Below are 12,653 nucleotides of genomic sequence, written 5' to 3' on the forward strand. Positions count from 1 at the left end.
TGTATGAGGGCCCCATGATGTCCCTTGTAGAGAATTCTACATGAGGTGTCCAGCTACTACTATTTGGAAAAAGCCAGTTAAATCTGCACGGCCAGTTGCTTGAGGCCATTGAGTTCAAAACCTTTATTTTCTGGCTCCAGAGTAGGGGATGGCTGACAAGGGCAGGTACTGGGACTTTGCCTCTCTCACCTCCCTCATTATACCTCCTGACTGGCAGGTAGATGGGGGCTGGCTGGGGCTCTGTTGGCTCGGAGAGCTCCTTTCACTATTGCAGGGGCCCCAGTGGCCTGAGATGAAGCAGGTGGGCCTAGGTTCTCCCTGCAGCCAGCTGGGCCGTACATTCCACATCCACACCTTGACCCAGTGTGGAATCCTCCCTCCATCTGGGAGCAACCTCAGGAGGTGGGGTCCGGTGTATTGGGGAGCTCTAGCAGCGGGTGGGGATCGACCTCCTGGGGCAGGGCCTCCTAACTCTACCCTGATGCCTGCAACTCTCTCCTTCCCCTCTTTATTCCTCAACAGCTCAGAGCTCTGCTCATGTGTCCCTGCCAGTCCCCGGGCAGCTTCCCTTCTGGCAGAGGAGGTAAAAGTTGAAGTGAAAGGGATGTTTGGGCTGAGCTGGAATCCTAGGATTTCCATGCACAAATTCACTGGAGACTGCAAAAACGATCCTGCAGGGCAGGGACAAAAAGGTCCACATCAGCTCAGATCACACCTGAGTTTGGGCCTGCCTGGGGGCCTTGGGAAACTGCCTGGGAGGCTCATTCAACGAAGAGTACTGCTTGCTTCTGATCAGGCCCCCTTGCTGGTTGTTGTGGACACTTGGATGCCCTGTGTCATGAACCACGGCTGAGTGCTGCTGAGCATGTAATGGGACCCCACCTAGCACCGCGGGCTTTCCCACAGGAGTTGAGGAGGTGTGGGGTAGGAGCAGAAGGGCCTTTTGGTTTGATAAACAGCCCTCAGGCTGAGGGGGCTTGCCTTGGAGCAGTGAGGGGACATGTGGGGGAGAGAAGGTGGAGGCCAGGCACAGAGAGGCTGCTGACCCCCCTACAAGGCACAGGATGGCCCTCACAACAAAGAACGATCTGGCCCAGACGTTACTAGTGCCATGGTTGAGGAACTGTGTTGGATGCCCTTCATTAGCCAGTATGGCTCAAAGGCTGAAGCGGTCCTGGGCTGAGGTGGAAAGGGGGACAGGGGATCCGGGACAGCTCAGTGGTTCCCTAAGCCCCCAAGCCACGAAGGAGAAGGCATAGCGGGGCCCAAGCTCCTGCACAACCACAACGCGGGCACGCAGCAGACGCCTGGGAACCGCGAGCGCGTGGGACCTCTGGGGGGCAGGAAGCTTCGCGGGCCTCAGTTTCCCCGATGGGGAAATTAGGAGACCAGGGCCTGGGCGTGGGGCCCAGGCCAGGAAGGCCCACGCCCCTGGTTGGCTAGGCCGTTCGGAAACCGCGCTGCTGCAGAGGGATTTTATGACAGAGAGGGAGAATCGACAGTCGAAAGGGGGAACAAGCCACCCACCCCAGGTACACGACTGGCTTTCCCCGGCCTTGTGCTGACTTCCGCTACCGCCAAAACGACCAGGCAGCCGGAGGTCGGGGAAGAACTACAACTCCCACGATGCCGTGCGCCGCGTACGCCGGGGAACGAGCGACCGCCGCAGGCCAACGGGAGGGGCGGGGCGGGGCCTCGGCGCACGTGGCGTCGTGACGCGCCAACGGCGACGTCGGGGTTTGTGTGCGCAAGAGGCGACCGATAAAGGTTGGGTGCCTCGCGCCGGGGGCTGTTGGGAGGGAGCGCGCCCCCGCCCCCCTCCCAGGCCCCCACTCCTGTCCCGCCGCTGCCGGGGCCCCGTCTTCCCGTCGGCCCCCGCGGGAAGGCCCTAGGTCTCCCCCGCTCATTCCCCCGGTCGGGGCCGCAGGTGAGAGACCGGAGGGGTGGGGGGAGGGACCGGAGGGCGGAGACGTTGGGGAAACGGCGAGCGTGAAACCGGAAGGGATGCCTTAAAGGGAAGGGCGCTACTTCACCTCCGACTTTTGTCCGCTAGGCCGGCTCCGCCCTCTTAAAGGGCAAGGGGCTGCTTTTGGAGCGTTGGGTGAGGTTCTGTAGTTCCCCGCAGCTTCCCGCTTTTTATCCTCTAAGGATGGGTTATTTTGTGAAAGGTCACGGACAGTGTCCCAGACATCGAAGGAATAGCTTCTGAGTCCTGGTGGCTTCCAAGACTCCACTAGCTTAGCTCAACAAAGGTGGACATTGGTGTGCGGTGGGAGAAGCCTCTTAAAGGGGAAGTCGGGTCTGATGGAAGGGTGTGGTCCGGCCTTTCGAAGGGGATGCTCTTCATTGGGCAAGATGGGCCCGGCTCTTGCAGGGGGCGGACGCCTCTTGTTTAAGGCATGCTCGGTCTTCCGAAAGGCACGGGCAGCTTTTCTTAAAAGGACTTCCCTACATTTTAAAGAGGATGCTCATCTTATTAAAGGGAATCTTTATAGCCTGTCCAAAGGAGGTGCCCGGCCTTTTTTCATTCAGAATATGTTTTCTCAGTGCTCGCCCTGTGCCAGACGTTGTTTTAGGCGCTGGAGCGCGACAGTGAATAAGATGCCACTAAATTTAGTGGGTAGAGGGCTAGGGATGCTGCTAAACACCCCACAGTACTCGGGACAGGCCCCTCGGCGCTGGTCAGCCCCACATCTCAACAGTGCTGAGGTTGGGACACCCTGATCAGAAGCAGGTTAGGAGGTGATAAGTACTACAGAGAACGGGGAGTGTTGGAAGGGGTTGCAAATTGAGGTCTGGTGCAGGGAATGTCTCCCCGAGGTGAAATGTCAGCAAGCACACTGGCAGGAAGGGGGGGGGGTCCCTGGCAGGGGCCTGTGTGAGGCTCCAGGTGGTGACTGGATGGTGTGAGAGTCAGAGAGGCTAGCCGGAGGTCAGGGAGGGGAGGAAGCCATGGCATGGGGAGTCTGTAGGCTCCTGTAAGAGATTTGTCTTCTCTGAAATGGGAGCTGTAGAGGCCTTTGGCAAGTTCCACGCAGCCTCTGTGTTGGGCGCATCCTGGGGGGTAGGAGGAGGTGGGGTGGAAACATGGAGATCTGTTTTAGGAGGCTGTTGCAGCTGCCCAGGAGGAAGGCCCTGGACAAAGGTGGCAATGGGGGCCTCAGGAGAGAAGTGGCCAGATTCTGGATATGTTCCTTCTGAGACAGGAGAACCTGCTGGATTGGGCATAGGTGCTGAGAGAAAGAGGCGACACCTGAGGAAGGACCGAGCGGTTTTCAGGGATGGAGACTGTGGGTGAAGAAGGGAGCGAGCAGGAGTGAAAAAAACCCCACCAAGTTAGATTTGGGGCATGTTAAATTTGAGATGTCTGTTACGCATCCATATGGCATACTGTAGCAGGGGGTTAGAGTTCAAAGGAGAGGGTGTCAAATAGAGATACATTTTGGAGTCATCCCACTTATAGACTGAAATCCTGAGAGTGAGTGGGGGTTCCCTGGGAGAGAGTGTGGATGAGGAAGAGGACCAAGGGTCGGCAGAGCCCTGGGCTCTCCTAAATTCACAAGTCGGAGATGAAAAGGAACCAGTGCCCCAAGGTGAGGAGAATGGCTTAAGGAGGGACGGACCCGTGGGGATTGAACAGAGACCATGCAATTTAGTACCAGGGAGGCCAGGAGTAGAGTCAGGGGGAGGATCTGAGTGATGGGGTTTGGGATGGGAAAAAGCGTGTATTTTTTTAATTTGAGAGAAAGAGAGAGAGAGAAGGTGACTCCCCACTGAGCAGAGAGCCCGACGTGGGGCTTGATCACAGGACCCTGAGATCATGACTGGAGCTGAAGGCAGACGCTTAACCAACTGAGCCACCCAGATGCCCCAGGAAAAAGCATGTATTGACAGCACTTTGAGTTGCTTTGCTGCAAAGGGGGTGGAGAGACATAAGGCCATAGCTGGGGGAGGGGGCGGGATGAAAGGTTTTGCTGTTTGTTTTTTTTTAAGATGGGAGATGCAGCTTGTGGGTACACTGAAATAGTCCAGGAGATAAAGAAAAGTTGTAAGTGGGAAGTCAGAGTCCATGGGCTGAGGCAGGCAAGGGGGAGGGGTAGTATAGGAATTCTCAGCCTCAGCACTACTGGTGTTTTGGACTGGATCATTCTGTGCTGTGGAGGGTTGTCCTGTGCACTGTAGAGTGTCGAGCAGCATCCCTGGTCTCCCCTCACTAGATGCCAGGAGCACTAGCCCCTCCAGTTGACAACTGGACAGTCCCACAATTGCCAGATGTCCCCTGGGATGTGAGAGTTGATTGCTTTCGTTGAGAATCACTGCTACAGTAGTTAGAACATGGGAATGTTCTCTTCCGATTGCTTTTCTGTTCTCAGTGACAAGATCAATGGCAGGGTCACCTGCTAAGGGGAGGAGGGGAAAGGAGAGAGGTTTGAGGGGAACAGAAATATGTCCAGTACCACCTGTTGAGTGGGGGTGTGTGTGCGGTGAATGGACTAGAGAAGTGCAGTGTGAGCAGTGCAGGGAACTTTGAGATGCATGGGTGTGAGTGCAAAGGGAGACTGAATCCAAGGGCGCCTGGCTGGCTCAGTCGGTAGAGCGCAACTCTTGATCACGGAGTTGTGAGTTCAAGCCCCACATTGGGCGTGGAGATTACTTAAAAAATAAAATCTTGGGGCGCCTGGCTGGCACAGTCGGTTGAGTAGCCGACTCTTGGTTTCAGCTCAGGTCGTGATCTCAGGGTCATGAGATGGAGCCCCGCATCAGGCCCCATGCTCAGCGCGGACTCTGCTTGAGATTCTCTCTCCCTCTCCCTCTGCCCCTCCTGCTTGTGCTCTCTCTCTCAAATAAATAAATATATCTTTAAAAATTAAAATAAAATCTTAAAATTAAAAATTAAAAAAAAAGGGGGGGGAGACTGTAGCCAGGCAGGAAGTGAGGATGTGGATGGGGTGGAGGGTGCAGTGCTATAATGGGTCTGGTGGAGGTTGGGGATCTCTGATTAATACACAAGAGGGAGTAGGCAAGCAGGATGTGGGGCGGGTGGAGAGTGGAATGCACACAGGGCTTTAGTTGTAGCGGCAATGGGAGCTGGTGTTGAGGCAGGATGGAAGATGAGACTTTAGAGGGAGAAGGGTCCAGGATCAGAAGCCGGGGTGCTAGAGGGACCCCCAGCCTTCTTCCAGGGCGGTACCTATCTGTAGAGGGAAGGAGCTTAGTCCTGAGGGGAGTGCTCGACCTCCTAAAGACCACGCACAGCCTTCTCAGACTTGTGTAGCCTCCTGGAGGGGATGGGCAGCATCTGTGGCTGGTGAGCACTCGTCCCAGTTTGCCAGAACTTTCTGCTTCAGCACCTAAAGCCTTGCATTGGGGCCGACCTGGACCACTGGGGGCCCTGATCCTCAGGGAGTCTCTCTATCCCGTGGGTGGAGGGGGGCTGGGGAGGTATCCTCTGCCTCTTCAAGGGCAAAGATGTATGTCCAGGTTGAGAAGGTGGGGTGTTTGGGTGAGCTCCTGCCTTCCCCTGACCCGGAATCCCCCGCCAGGTGCGATGGTCGGCTCCCACGCAGACATGGCGCCGGCCTCTACCACCGAGGGGCCTGGGGAGAAGCCCGGCCCCGCAGCCCCTGCCCCGACAGCCCAGTATGAGTGTGGGGAGTGCGGCAAGTCGTTCCGGTGGTCATCCCGGCTCCTCCACCACCAGCGCACGCACACGGGCGAGCGGCCCTACAAGTGCCCCGACTGCCCCAAGGCCTTCAAGGGCTCGTCCGCCCTGCTCTACCACCAGCGGGGCCACACGGGCGAGCGGCCCTACCAGTGCCCTGACTGCCCCAAGGCCTTCAAGCGCTCCTCGCTACTGCAGATACACCGCAGCGTGCACACGGGCCTGCGGGCCTTCACGTGCGGCCAGTGCGGCCTGGCCTTCAAGTGGTCCTCGCACTACCAGTACCACCTGCGGCAGCACACGGGCGAGCGGCCCTACCCGTGCCCCGACTGCCCCAAGGCCTTCAAAAACTCGTCCAGCCTGCGGCGCCACCGGCACGTGCACACGGGCGAGCGGCCCTACACCTGCGGCGTGTGCGGCAAGAGCTTCACGCAGAGCACCAACCTGCGGCAGCACCAGCGCGTGCACACGGGCGAGCGGCCCTTCCGCTGCCCGCTCTGCCCCAAGACCTTCACGCACTCGTCCAACCTGCTGCTGCACCAGCGCACGCACGCCGCCGCCGCCGCCGCCGCCCCCGCCCCGCCGCAGCACGAGCCCAGTGCCAAGGTCTTGGTGTCGGACGCCTACCTGCATGCGCCCGCGCCGCCGCCGCCGCCGCCGCCTGCGCCCCCGCCCGTGGTGCCCGAGCTCTTCCTGGCCGCGGCGGAGACCACGGTGGAACTGGTGTACCGCTGCGAGGGCTGCGAGTTGGGCTTCGGCAGCGAGGAGCTGCTCCTCGAGCACCAGCCCTGCCCCGGGCCCGAGGCAGCCACCCCGCCCCGGGACGGGCACGCCACCACGGCGCCCAAGGCGGACCCCGCCCCGCCGCCCTCCCAGTCCCCGCCGGCCCCGCCGCCGCAGCCCCCGCCGGCCGCCGCCGCCCCGGGCTTCGCCTGCCTCCCGTGCGGGAAGTCCTTCCGGACGGTGGCCGGCCTCTCTCGCCACCAGCACAACCACGGGGCGGCCGGCGGGCAGGCGTTCCGCTGTGGCAGCTGTGACGGCGCCTTCCCGCAGCTGGCCAGCCTCCTGGCGCACCAGCAGTGCCACGTGGAAGAGGCGGCGGCAGGGCGCCCGCCCCCGCAGGCGGAGGCCGCCGAGGTCACCTGTCCGCAGGAGCCCCTGGCCCCAGCAGCGCCCGCCCCGCCCGCGCCTGCGCCGGCTTGTGCCGAGCGGCCCTACAAATGCGCCGAGTGCGGCAAGGCCTTCAAGGGCTCCTCGGGGCTGCGCTACCACCTGCGGGACCACACGGGCGAGCGGCCCTACCAGTGCGGCGAGTGCGGCAAGGCCTTCAAGCGCTCGTCGCTGCTGGCCATCCACCAGCGCGTGCACACGGGCCTGCGGGCCTTCACGTGCGGCCAGTGCGGCCTCACCTTCAAGTGGTCCTCGCACTACCAGTACCACCTGCGGCTGCACTCGGGCGAGCGGCCCTACGCCTGCGGGGAGTGCGGCAAGGCCTTCCGGAACACGTCGTGCCTGCGGCGCCACCGGCACGTGCACACGGGCGAGCGCCCCCACGCCTGCGGCGTGTGCGGCAAGAGCTTCGCGCAGACCTCCAACCTGCGGCAGCACCAGCGCGTGCACACGGGCGAGCGGCCCTTCCGCTGCCCGCTCTGCCCCAAGACCTTCACGCACTCGTCCAACCTGCTGCTGCACCAGCGCACTCACTCGGCCGAGCGCCCCTTCGCCTGCCCGATCTGCGGCCGCAGCTTTGTCATGGCGGCCTACCTGCAGCGGCACCTGAGGACGCACGCCCCCGCCCCCACGGCTGCCTGCCCCGCAGCCCCCACCGCCGGCTCCCAGCCCCCTGCCCCGCTGGCTGCCGCGCCAGCCCCATCCGCCACCCAAGACGTCCACGTTCTCCCGCACCTCCAGGCCACGCTCTCCCTCGAGGTGGCAGGGGGCCCGACCCCGGCCCCGCCCCCAGGCCAGGCAGCCCCCAACTCCCAGACTTTTCTCCTGGTGCAGACCGCCCAGGGCCTCCAACTTATCCCCAGCAGCGTCCAACCCCCTACGCCCCCGCCCCCACCGGCTCCCCCCAAGCTCATCCTACTACCCTCCTCCAGTACTGGTGCTGGGGGCAGCCGCGGAAGGCAGGGCCCACGGGCAGCAGGGAAATCTGGTCAGGGGCCTGGAGTAGTGTGGCTGCCAGGTCCTGGGGGACTGGGGGTTCAGGGAGGGGGCAACGCAGGGGCCAGCGGGGGAGGGCAGAGCCTCATTGTTCTACAGAATGTAGGGAGTGGGGAGGCAGGGGCACAGGAAGTGGGTGGGGTCCAGCTCCAGCCCCTCCGGCCAGCCCCCGAAGTGACCACTGTTCAACTCCAGCCGGCCCAGGAGGTGACCACCGTCCAGCTCCAGCCGGCTCAGGAAGTGACCACCGTCCAGCTCCAGCCTGTGGCAGGCCAGCTGTCCAATCCCAGTGGGGGAGCTGTGACCACTGAGGCCCCCAATCTGCTGGTGGTTCAGAGTGGTACAGCTGAGGAGCTGCTGGCGGGTCCTGGCCCGGGGGAGCCAGGTGATGGTGAGGCCAGTACTGGTGTTGTCCAGGATGTGCTGTTTGAGACGCTGCAGACAGACGAGGGGTTGCAGAGCGTCCTGGTGCTGAGCGGGGCAGATGGGGAGCAGACCCAGCTGTGTGTGCAGGAGGTGGAGACCCTACCCCCTGGGCTGGCCGAGCCTCCTGCCCCAGGCCCACCGGGACAGAAACTGCTCATTATCCGCAGTGCGCCAGCCGCGGAACTGCTCGAGAATAGCAGCGGTGGGGGAGGCACTGCCACGCTGCAGCTACTGACCCCACCACCACCTGGCCAAGCCTCTGCCCCAGTGGGCATCTCCACGGCTCCCCCCTCCCAGATGGTACAAGTGGTGCCCACTGGCGCTGCACCTGGAGGCATGACCCCGCAGGGCCTGCCCTCCATCCAGATTGTCCAGACTCTGCCCGCAGTCCAGCTGGTGCACACATTTTGAGTAGAACCACCGGGTTCTCTTCTGCCCGACACGGAGACCCGGACTCACTGCTTGGGCTGGGCTGGGGGGTGGGGGGAGGGGAGCTGCCGGCTGGGCTTGCTAATAAAGACCAGAATCTCCTCTCCCGTGTTTTGTTTTCTTGGGGGCGGCTGGGGTGGGGGGAATGTCATGGCCATAGCCACCGCTTGGGAGCTTGGAGTCTTGTATCTCTTGCTTCCTGGCTCTCAGGTGACTGACTTTGCGGTTTGGGGCCAGCCACTTCTCCTACGTGAGGTTCTGTTTATCCTTAAAAAAGGGCTACGGGGGTCACTGTAGTGGGGAGGAGCTGGGATCCAGAATCCTGGTTCTGCCACTTGTGCGCTCAGTCACCCCACCTCTCCCCGCATCTGAAAAATGGGTGGGTGGGAATCCTTATCCCGAAGGTGCCTGACAGAGAGCCCAGGTGGGTTGGGGTGGAGGTTCCTGGGGTCGGGAGTTTGGGAACTAGTGAGCCCAGGATACGGCCCCTCCCGCGAAGGCCCCCCAAGCCAATGAGAACTGATGCGCTCCCATCACCGCCCCCCACCCGCCTCTCAGCTTGCTTAGCAACCAGGGAAGGTCAGGAAGCGAACGTGCGCTTCTCCCCTGCGGCTCGGCTAAGGACCGTTCTGCCCCGCCCAGCCGTCCGCATCCCCTCCGGCCCCGCCCCGTCCCGCGTCGGCTGGCGTCTCCTCCCTCTACCCCAACCCTGGCGGGGTCGCTGCTCCTTGCTCCGGTCCCTCCCCGACCCGCGCCCGGAGTCCTGCCACCCGCCCACCCCAGCCAGGACGCTTGGCAACCGTTGCTAAGGCAGGGTGCGGACCCCGCCCCCCTCCGTGCGCGGTGCGACGTCACTTCCGCAGGCGACCCCTTCCCGACCCTGCTGCCCCCACACCTGGTGGAAGGATTGAAGCGACCTGCCGAGGTTCCTGCGGTGCCTGCTCCTGCGACGGGGGTCGGGGACGCCTGGGGGGCCGGGAGCGTGGTCCATGCCCTGGCTGTTGGGTGGGAGTTCCGCTGACTCCCCAGGGCAGCCCCGGAGCCTGGGAGGGAACCCCGGGTTGCACGGTGCTGGCGTCCGCAGGGGTTTTAGGGGGAACTCGCTGACCACCGCGGCGGGCGGAGCGGGGGGGTCCGGGAGATTTTAGAAAGGTCGCGGGTGGAGGGTGAATCCCGTCTTGCCTGGGACCTCGCTCGGGGGACCCGAGCGTTCCCGGTGTCCCCATCTGGACCATGCTGCTGCTGGTCCCCATGTCTGGGGCGCTGTGGGGACGAGAGGTGCCCTTCACTGACGCTGGCCTGCTTGTTTCCACCAGGTGCACTCCTGCTGCCTTCCGGGGCGCGGGAGCCTGGGGGCTGCCATGGCCCCCAGCCACCTGTCAGTGCGGGAGATGAGGGAAGACGAGAAACCCCTGGTGCTGGAGATGCTGAAGGTGAGAGCAGGCGGGACCACGTCGTGAGCGGCTCCAGCCACCTGCCTGAGCCAGCCCGGACTCCTGGAACCTGATCTTTTCCTCCTAACAGGCTTTCTGGCTCGGTCCCTTCTTTTCCTAGTGCCTTGTTCCTACCCCTAGGGTCAGGAAGGTTTTAGGGGCTCGTGGCTGGTTAGTCTTGACGGCGGGGTCGTGAGTTCAAGCCCCACTTTGGATGTAGAGATTACTAAAAATAAAAGTTTTAATAGCCGGAGGGCTGTGCGATGAGCGTGGCACCAGCTCCCTCCCTCCTCTGCAGACTTCAGCCCGCCCCCCTGCACCAGCCTCCTCCCCAGCACTCTTTCAGCAGAGCCCTTGGGCCGCAGCCTGGCGCTGCGTCTCCCCCGCCCCCCAGTGCCACCTCCTGGTGTCCAGAGCATGCGCCTACTCTGAACTGGGCCAGTCCTCTGTCCTGTTGTGGCGTCAGCCTTCCCTGCAGCTCCCCTGGATCGGGTGTGCGGCACAGCTCCTAATTCCCTCGCTCGCTCACGGCCCAGTGTGCTGGACGTTTGCTTACTGGAGCCTAGAGCAGACTGGTCCTGTCCCCTGCCTGTTCCTTGGCCGCAAGCCCCATCACGCCGCCTTCCCTTCTCCTCTGGGAGCTCCCACCTCTCCGCCCCTGCCTGGGCCCACCCCCTCCCCTCTCCCCGACGTCTGATGGCACGGGGGCCCTATGTGCTGGAAGGCCCAGGCCCCCGGCTCTGACGGCTCCTTCTGCCCGCAGGCTGGTGTGAAGGACACGGAGAACCGCGTGGCCCTCCACGCCCTGACCCGGCCGCCGGCCCTGCTCCTCCTCGCAGCAGCCAGCAGCGGCCTGCGCTTTGTCCTGGCCTCCTTCGCCCTGGCCCTCCTCCTGCCCGTGTTCCTGGCGGTGGCCGCCATGAAGCTGGGCCTGCGGGCCCGATGGGGCTCACTGCCTCCTCCAGGCGGCCTGGGGGGCCCCTGGGTGGCAGTGCGCAGCTCGGGTGACGTGTGTGGCGTCCTGGCCCTGGCCCCAGGCTCCAACGCTGGGGACGGCGCCCGGGTCACCCGCCTCTCCGTCTCTCGATGGCACCGCCGCCGAGGTGTGGGCAGGCGGTTGCTGGCCTTCGCCGAATCCCGGGCGCGGGCCTGGGCGGGAGGCATGGGGGAGCCCCGGGCCCGGCTTGTGGTCCCAGTGGCTGTGGCAGCATGGGGCGTGGCGGGGATGCTGGAGGGGTGTGGCTACCAGGCTGCGGGGAGCTGGGGCTGCATGGGCTACACCCTCGTGAGGGAGTTCAGCAAGGACCTGTGACTCCGGACCCTGGCAGGAGGGAGAGCACTTAAGTGAGCGACTACTGTATACGGGTTCTCCCTCTGGGAATCCCCAGCCTGCCCGGGGCCCGGAGGCAGGCCTGCAGAGGGCAAGACACCCCACTGCAGGCTGAGGTCTGTCTGTAGTGTTTGAACTTTTCACAGAGGTCAACCTGTCCAGCTCCCCGCCCCAGATTTTGTCTGCACTGAGAAATCTCCTCAGTCTGTCTGCAAAGGTTGCACCATTTGTGCTCCAGGCCTGAGCCCGGGAGAGAGACGTGGGGAGGAGGAGAGGGGGCCCAGCCCCATGGGTTAGGACTTAGGGCAGGGGCACCCCAAATGGGGACAAGGCCCTCTTGGGGATGGGGAGGGGTTTGATGACTGCTTGGAGGGGATGAGCAGAGCCTTTGCAGAGGAGGGTAGTCCGCCCAGAGAGAGGCCCTGGCAAGGGTGGGGTGGGCACAGGGCTGCCCACGCCAGGCCCCTCCCCGGAAGGTGGGCCAAGAGGGGCGGCCAGACCCATCTGGTTTTTTACACCCGATTGTTAATAAAGCCTGAAACTGCTGTGCGGCCGTCTCTCTCTCTCTCTCTCTCTCTCTCTCTCTCTCTCTCTCTCTCTGATGTCTTTTCCAGTCTGTCTCTGAGCCTCCCTCCCCCTTCTGTCTGGCTTTTCCTTCCATTAATTATTGCTGGGGGTGCTGGACAGGGAGAAGGGGAGGCAATGAGCTCACGGCAGCCCCGCTCCCTGCCAGCCCTCTGACTCACGCTCCCCATTACCGAATTTTTTCCACCTCACAGCTGCCTGGTGCCGAGTGGGGGGCGGGGGGGAATGAGTGAGTGAGTGTGTGTGTGTGTGTGTGTGGAGTCCCCCACCCTCACCCAGGACTCAGCGCTTAGTCCGCCTGGCCCCCCCCACTCCAGTTTCCCTGGGGTTCACCCAGTGCTCCCTCAGCTGGAGGCCTGAAGGGTTTGCGTTCAGCCCCACCAGGGCCAACCAAGAGGGCTTCCTCCATCTCCTTTCCCAATCAGGAAGTCCTTCCTGGTGTCTGGCTGTAAGCCGTCTTGCTGCTGGTTTGAATGCACGCTCCCTCCGCTCCACCCTGGTCTCACCATGTCCCCTGGCTGGACAGAGGAGGCAGAGGTTGGCTGCCCGTGCATGCCTCTGTCCGGTCCCTTTCCTGCAGCCCGCCCACCCTCCCCTCAGCATCTCTAAGCACTGCAGGGCG

General features: G+C 62.9%; 2 protein-coding genes across 6 annotated transcripts; both read left to right on the forward strand.

The window, feature by feature from the left end:
* The first annotated feature begins 1,739 nt into the window (after nt 1–1,739).
* Nucleotides 1,740–8,779, forward strand: ZNF628 (zinc finger protein 628). The gene is made up of 2 exons (XM_027618260.2): nt 1,740–1,927; nt 5,544–8,779. The coding sequence occupies exon 2, from the start codon at nt 5,549–5,551 to the stop codon at nt 8,663–8,665; it is 3,117 nt and encodes a 1,038-aa protein (XP_027474061.2). The 5' UTR covers nt 1,740–1,927; nt 5,544–5,548; the 3' UTR covers nt 8,666–8,779.
* Nucleotides 8,780–9,368: 589 nt separating this feature from the next.
* NAT14 (N-acetyltransferase 14 (putative)) lies at nt 9,369–11,991 on the forward strand. Of its 5 annotated transcripts, none has more exons than XM_027618496.2 (3): nt 9,369–9,498; nt 10,000–10,116; nt 10,880–11,991. In XM_027618496.2, exons 2-3 carry the CDS (start codon nt 10,045–10,047, stop codon nt 11,426–11,428), a joined length of 621 nt encoding a protein of 206 aa, XP_027474297.1. In that variant the 5' UTR covers nt 9,369–9,498; nt 10,000–10,044; the 3' UTR covers nt 11,429–11,991. The 5 variants fall into 5 exon arrangements, with proteins under 5 accessions (XP_027474297.1, XP_027474294.1, XP_027474296.1 ...); XM_027618493.2 differs by having other exon boundaries at nt 9,479–9,608; XM_027618495.2 differs by lacking the exon at nt 9,369–9,498 and adding an exon at nt 9,552–9,638.
* Nucleotides 11,992–12,653: the final 662 nt, after the last annotated feature.

The sequence above is a fragment of the Zalophus californianus genome, chromosome 17 (genome assembly GCF_009762305.2).
Source record: "Zalophus californianus isolate mZalCal1 chromosome 17, mZalCal1.pri.v2, whole genome shotgun sequence".
Lineage (NCBI taxonomy): Eukaryota > Metazoa > Chordata > Mammalia > Carnivora > Otariidae > Zalophus > Zalophus californianus.

Bases quoted from the DNA above. Each gene is read 5' to 3' on its own strand.
- ZNF628 (XM_027618260.2), top strand. From the start codon at position 5,549: ATGGTCGGCTCCCACGCAGACATGGCGCCGGCCTCTACCACCGAGGGG.
- NAT14 (XM_027618496.2), top strand. From the start codon at position 10,045: ATGGCCCCCAGCCACCTGTCAGTGCGGGAGATGAGGGAAGACGAGAAA. The intron at 10,117-10,879 runs GTGAGAGCAGGC...TTCTGCCCGCAG, and splicing joins TGGTGCTGGAGATGCTGAAG to GCTGGTGTGAAGGACACGGA.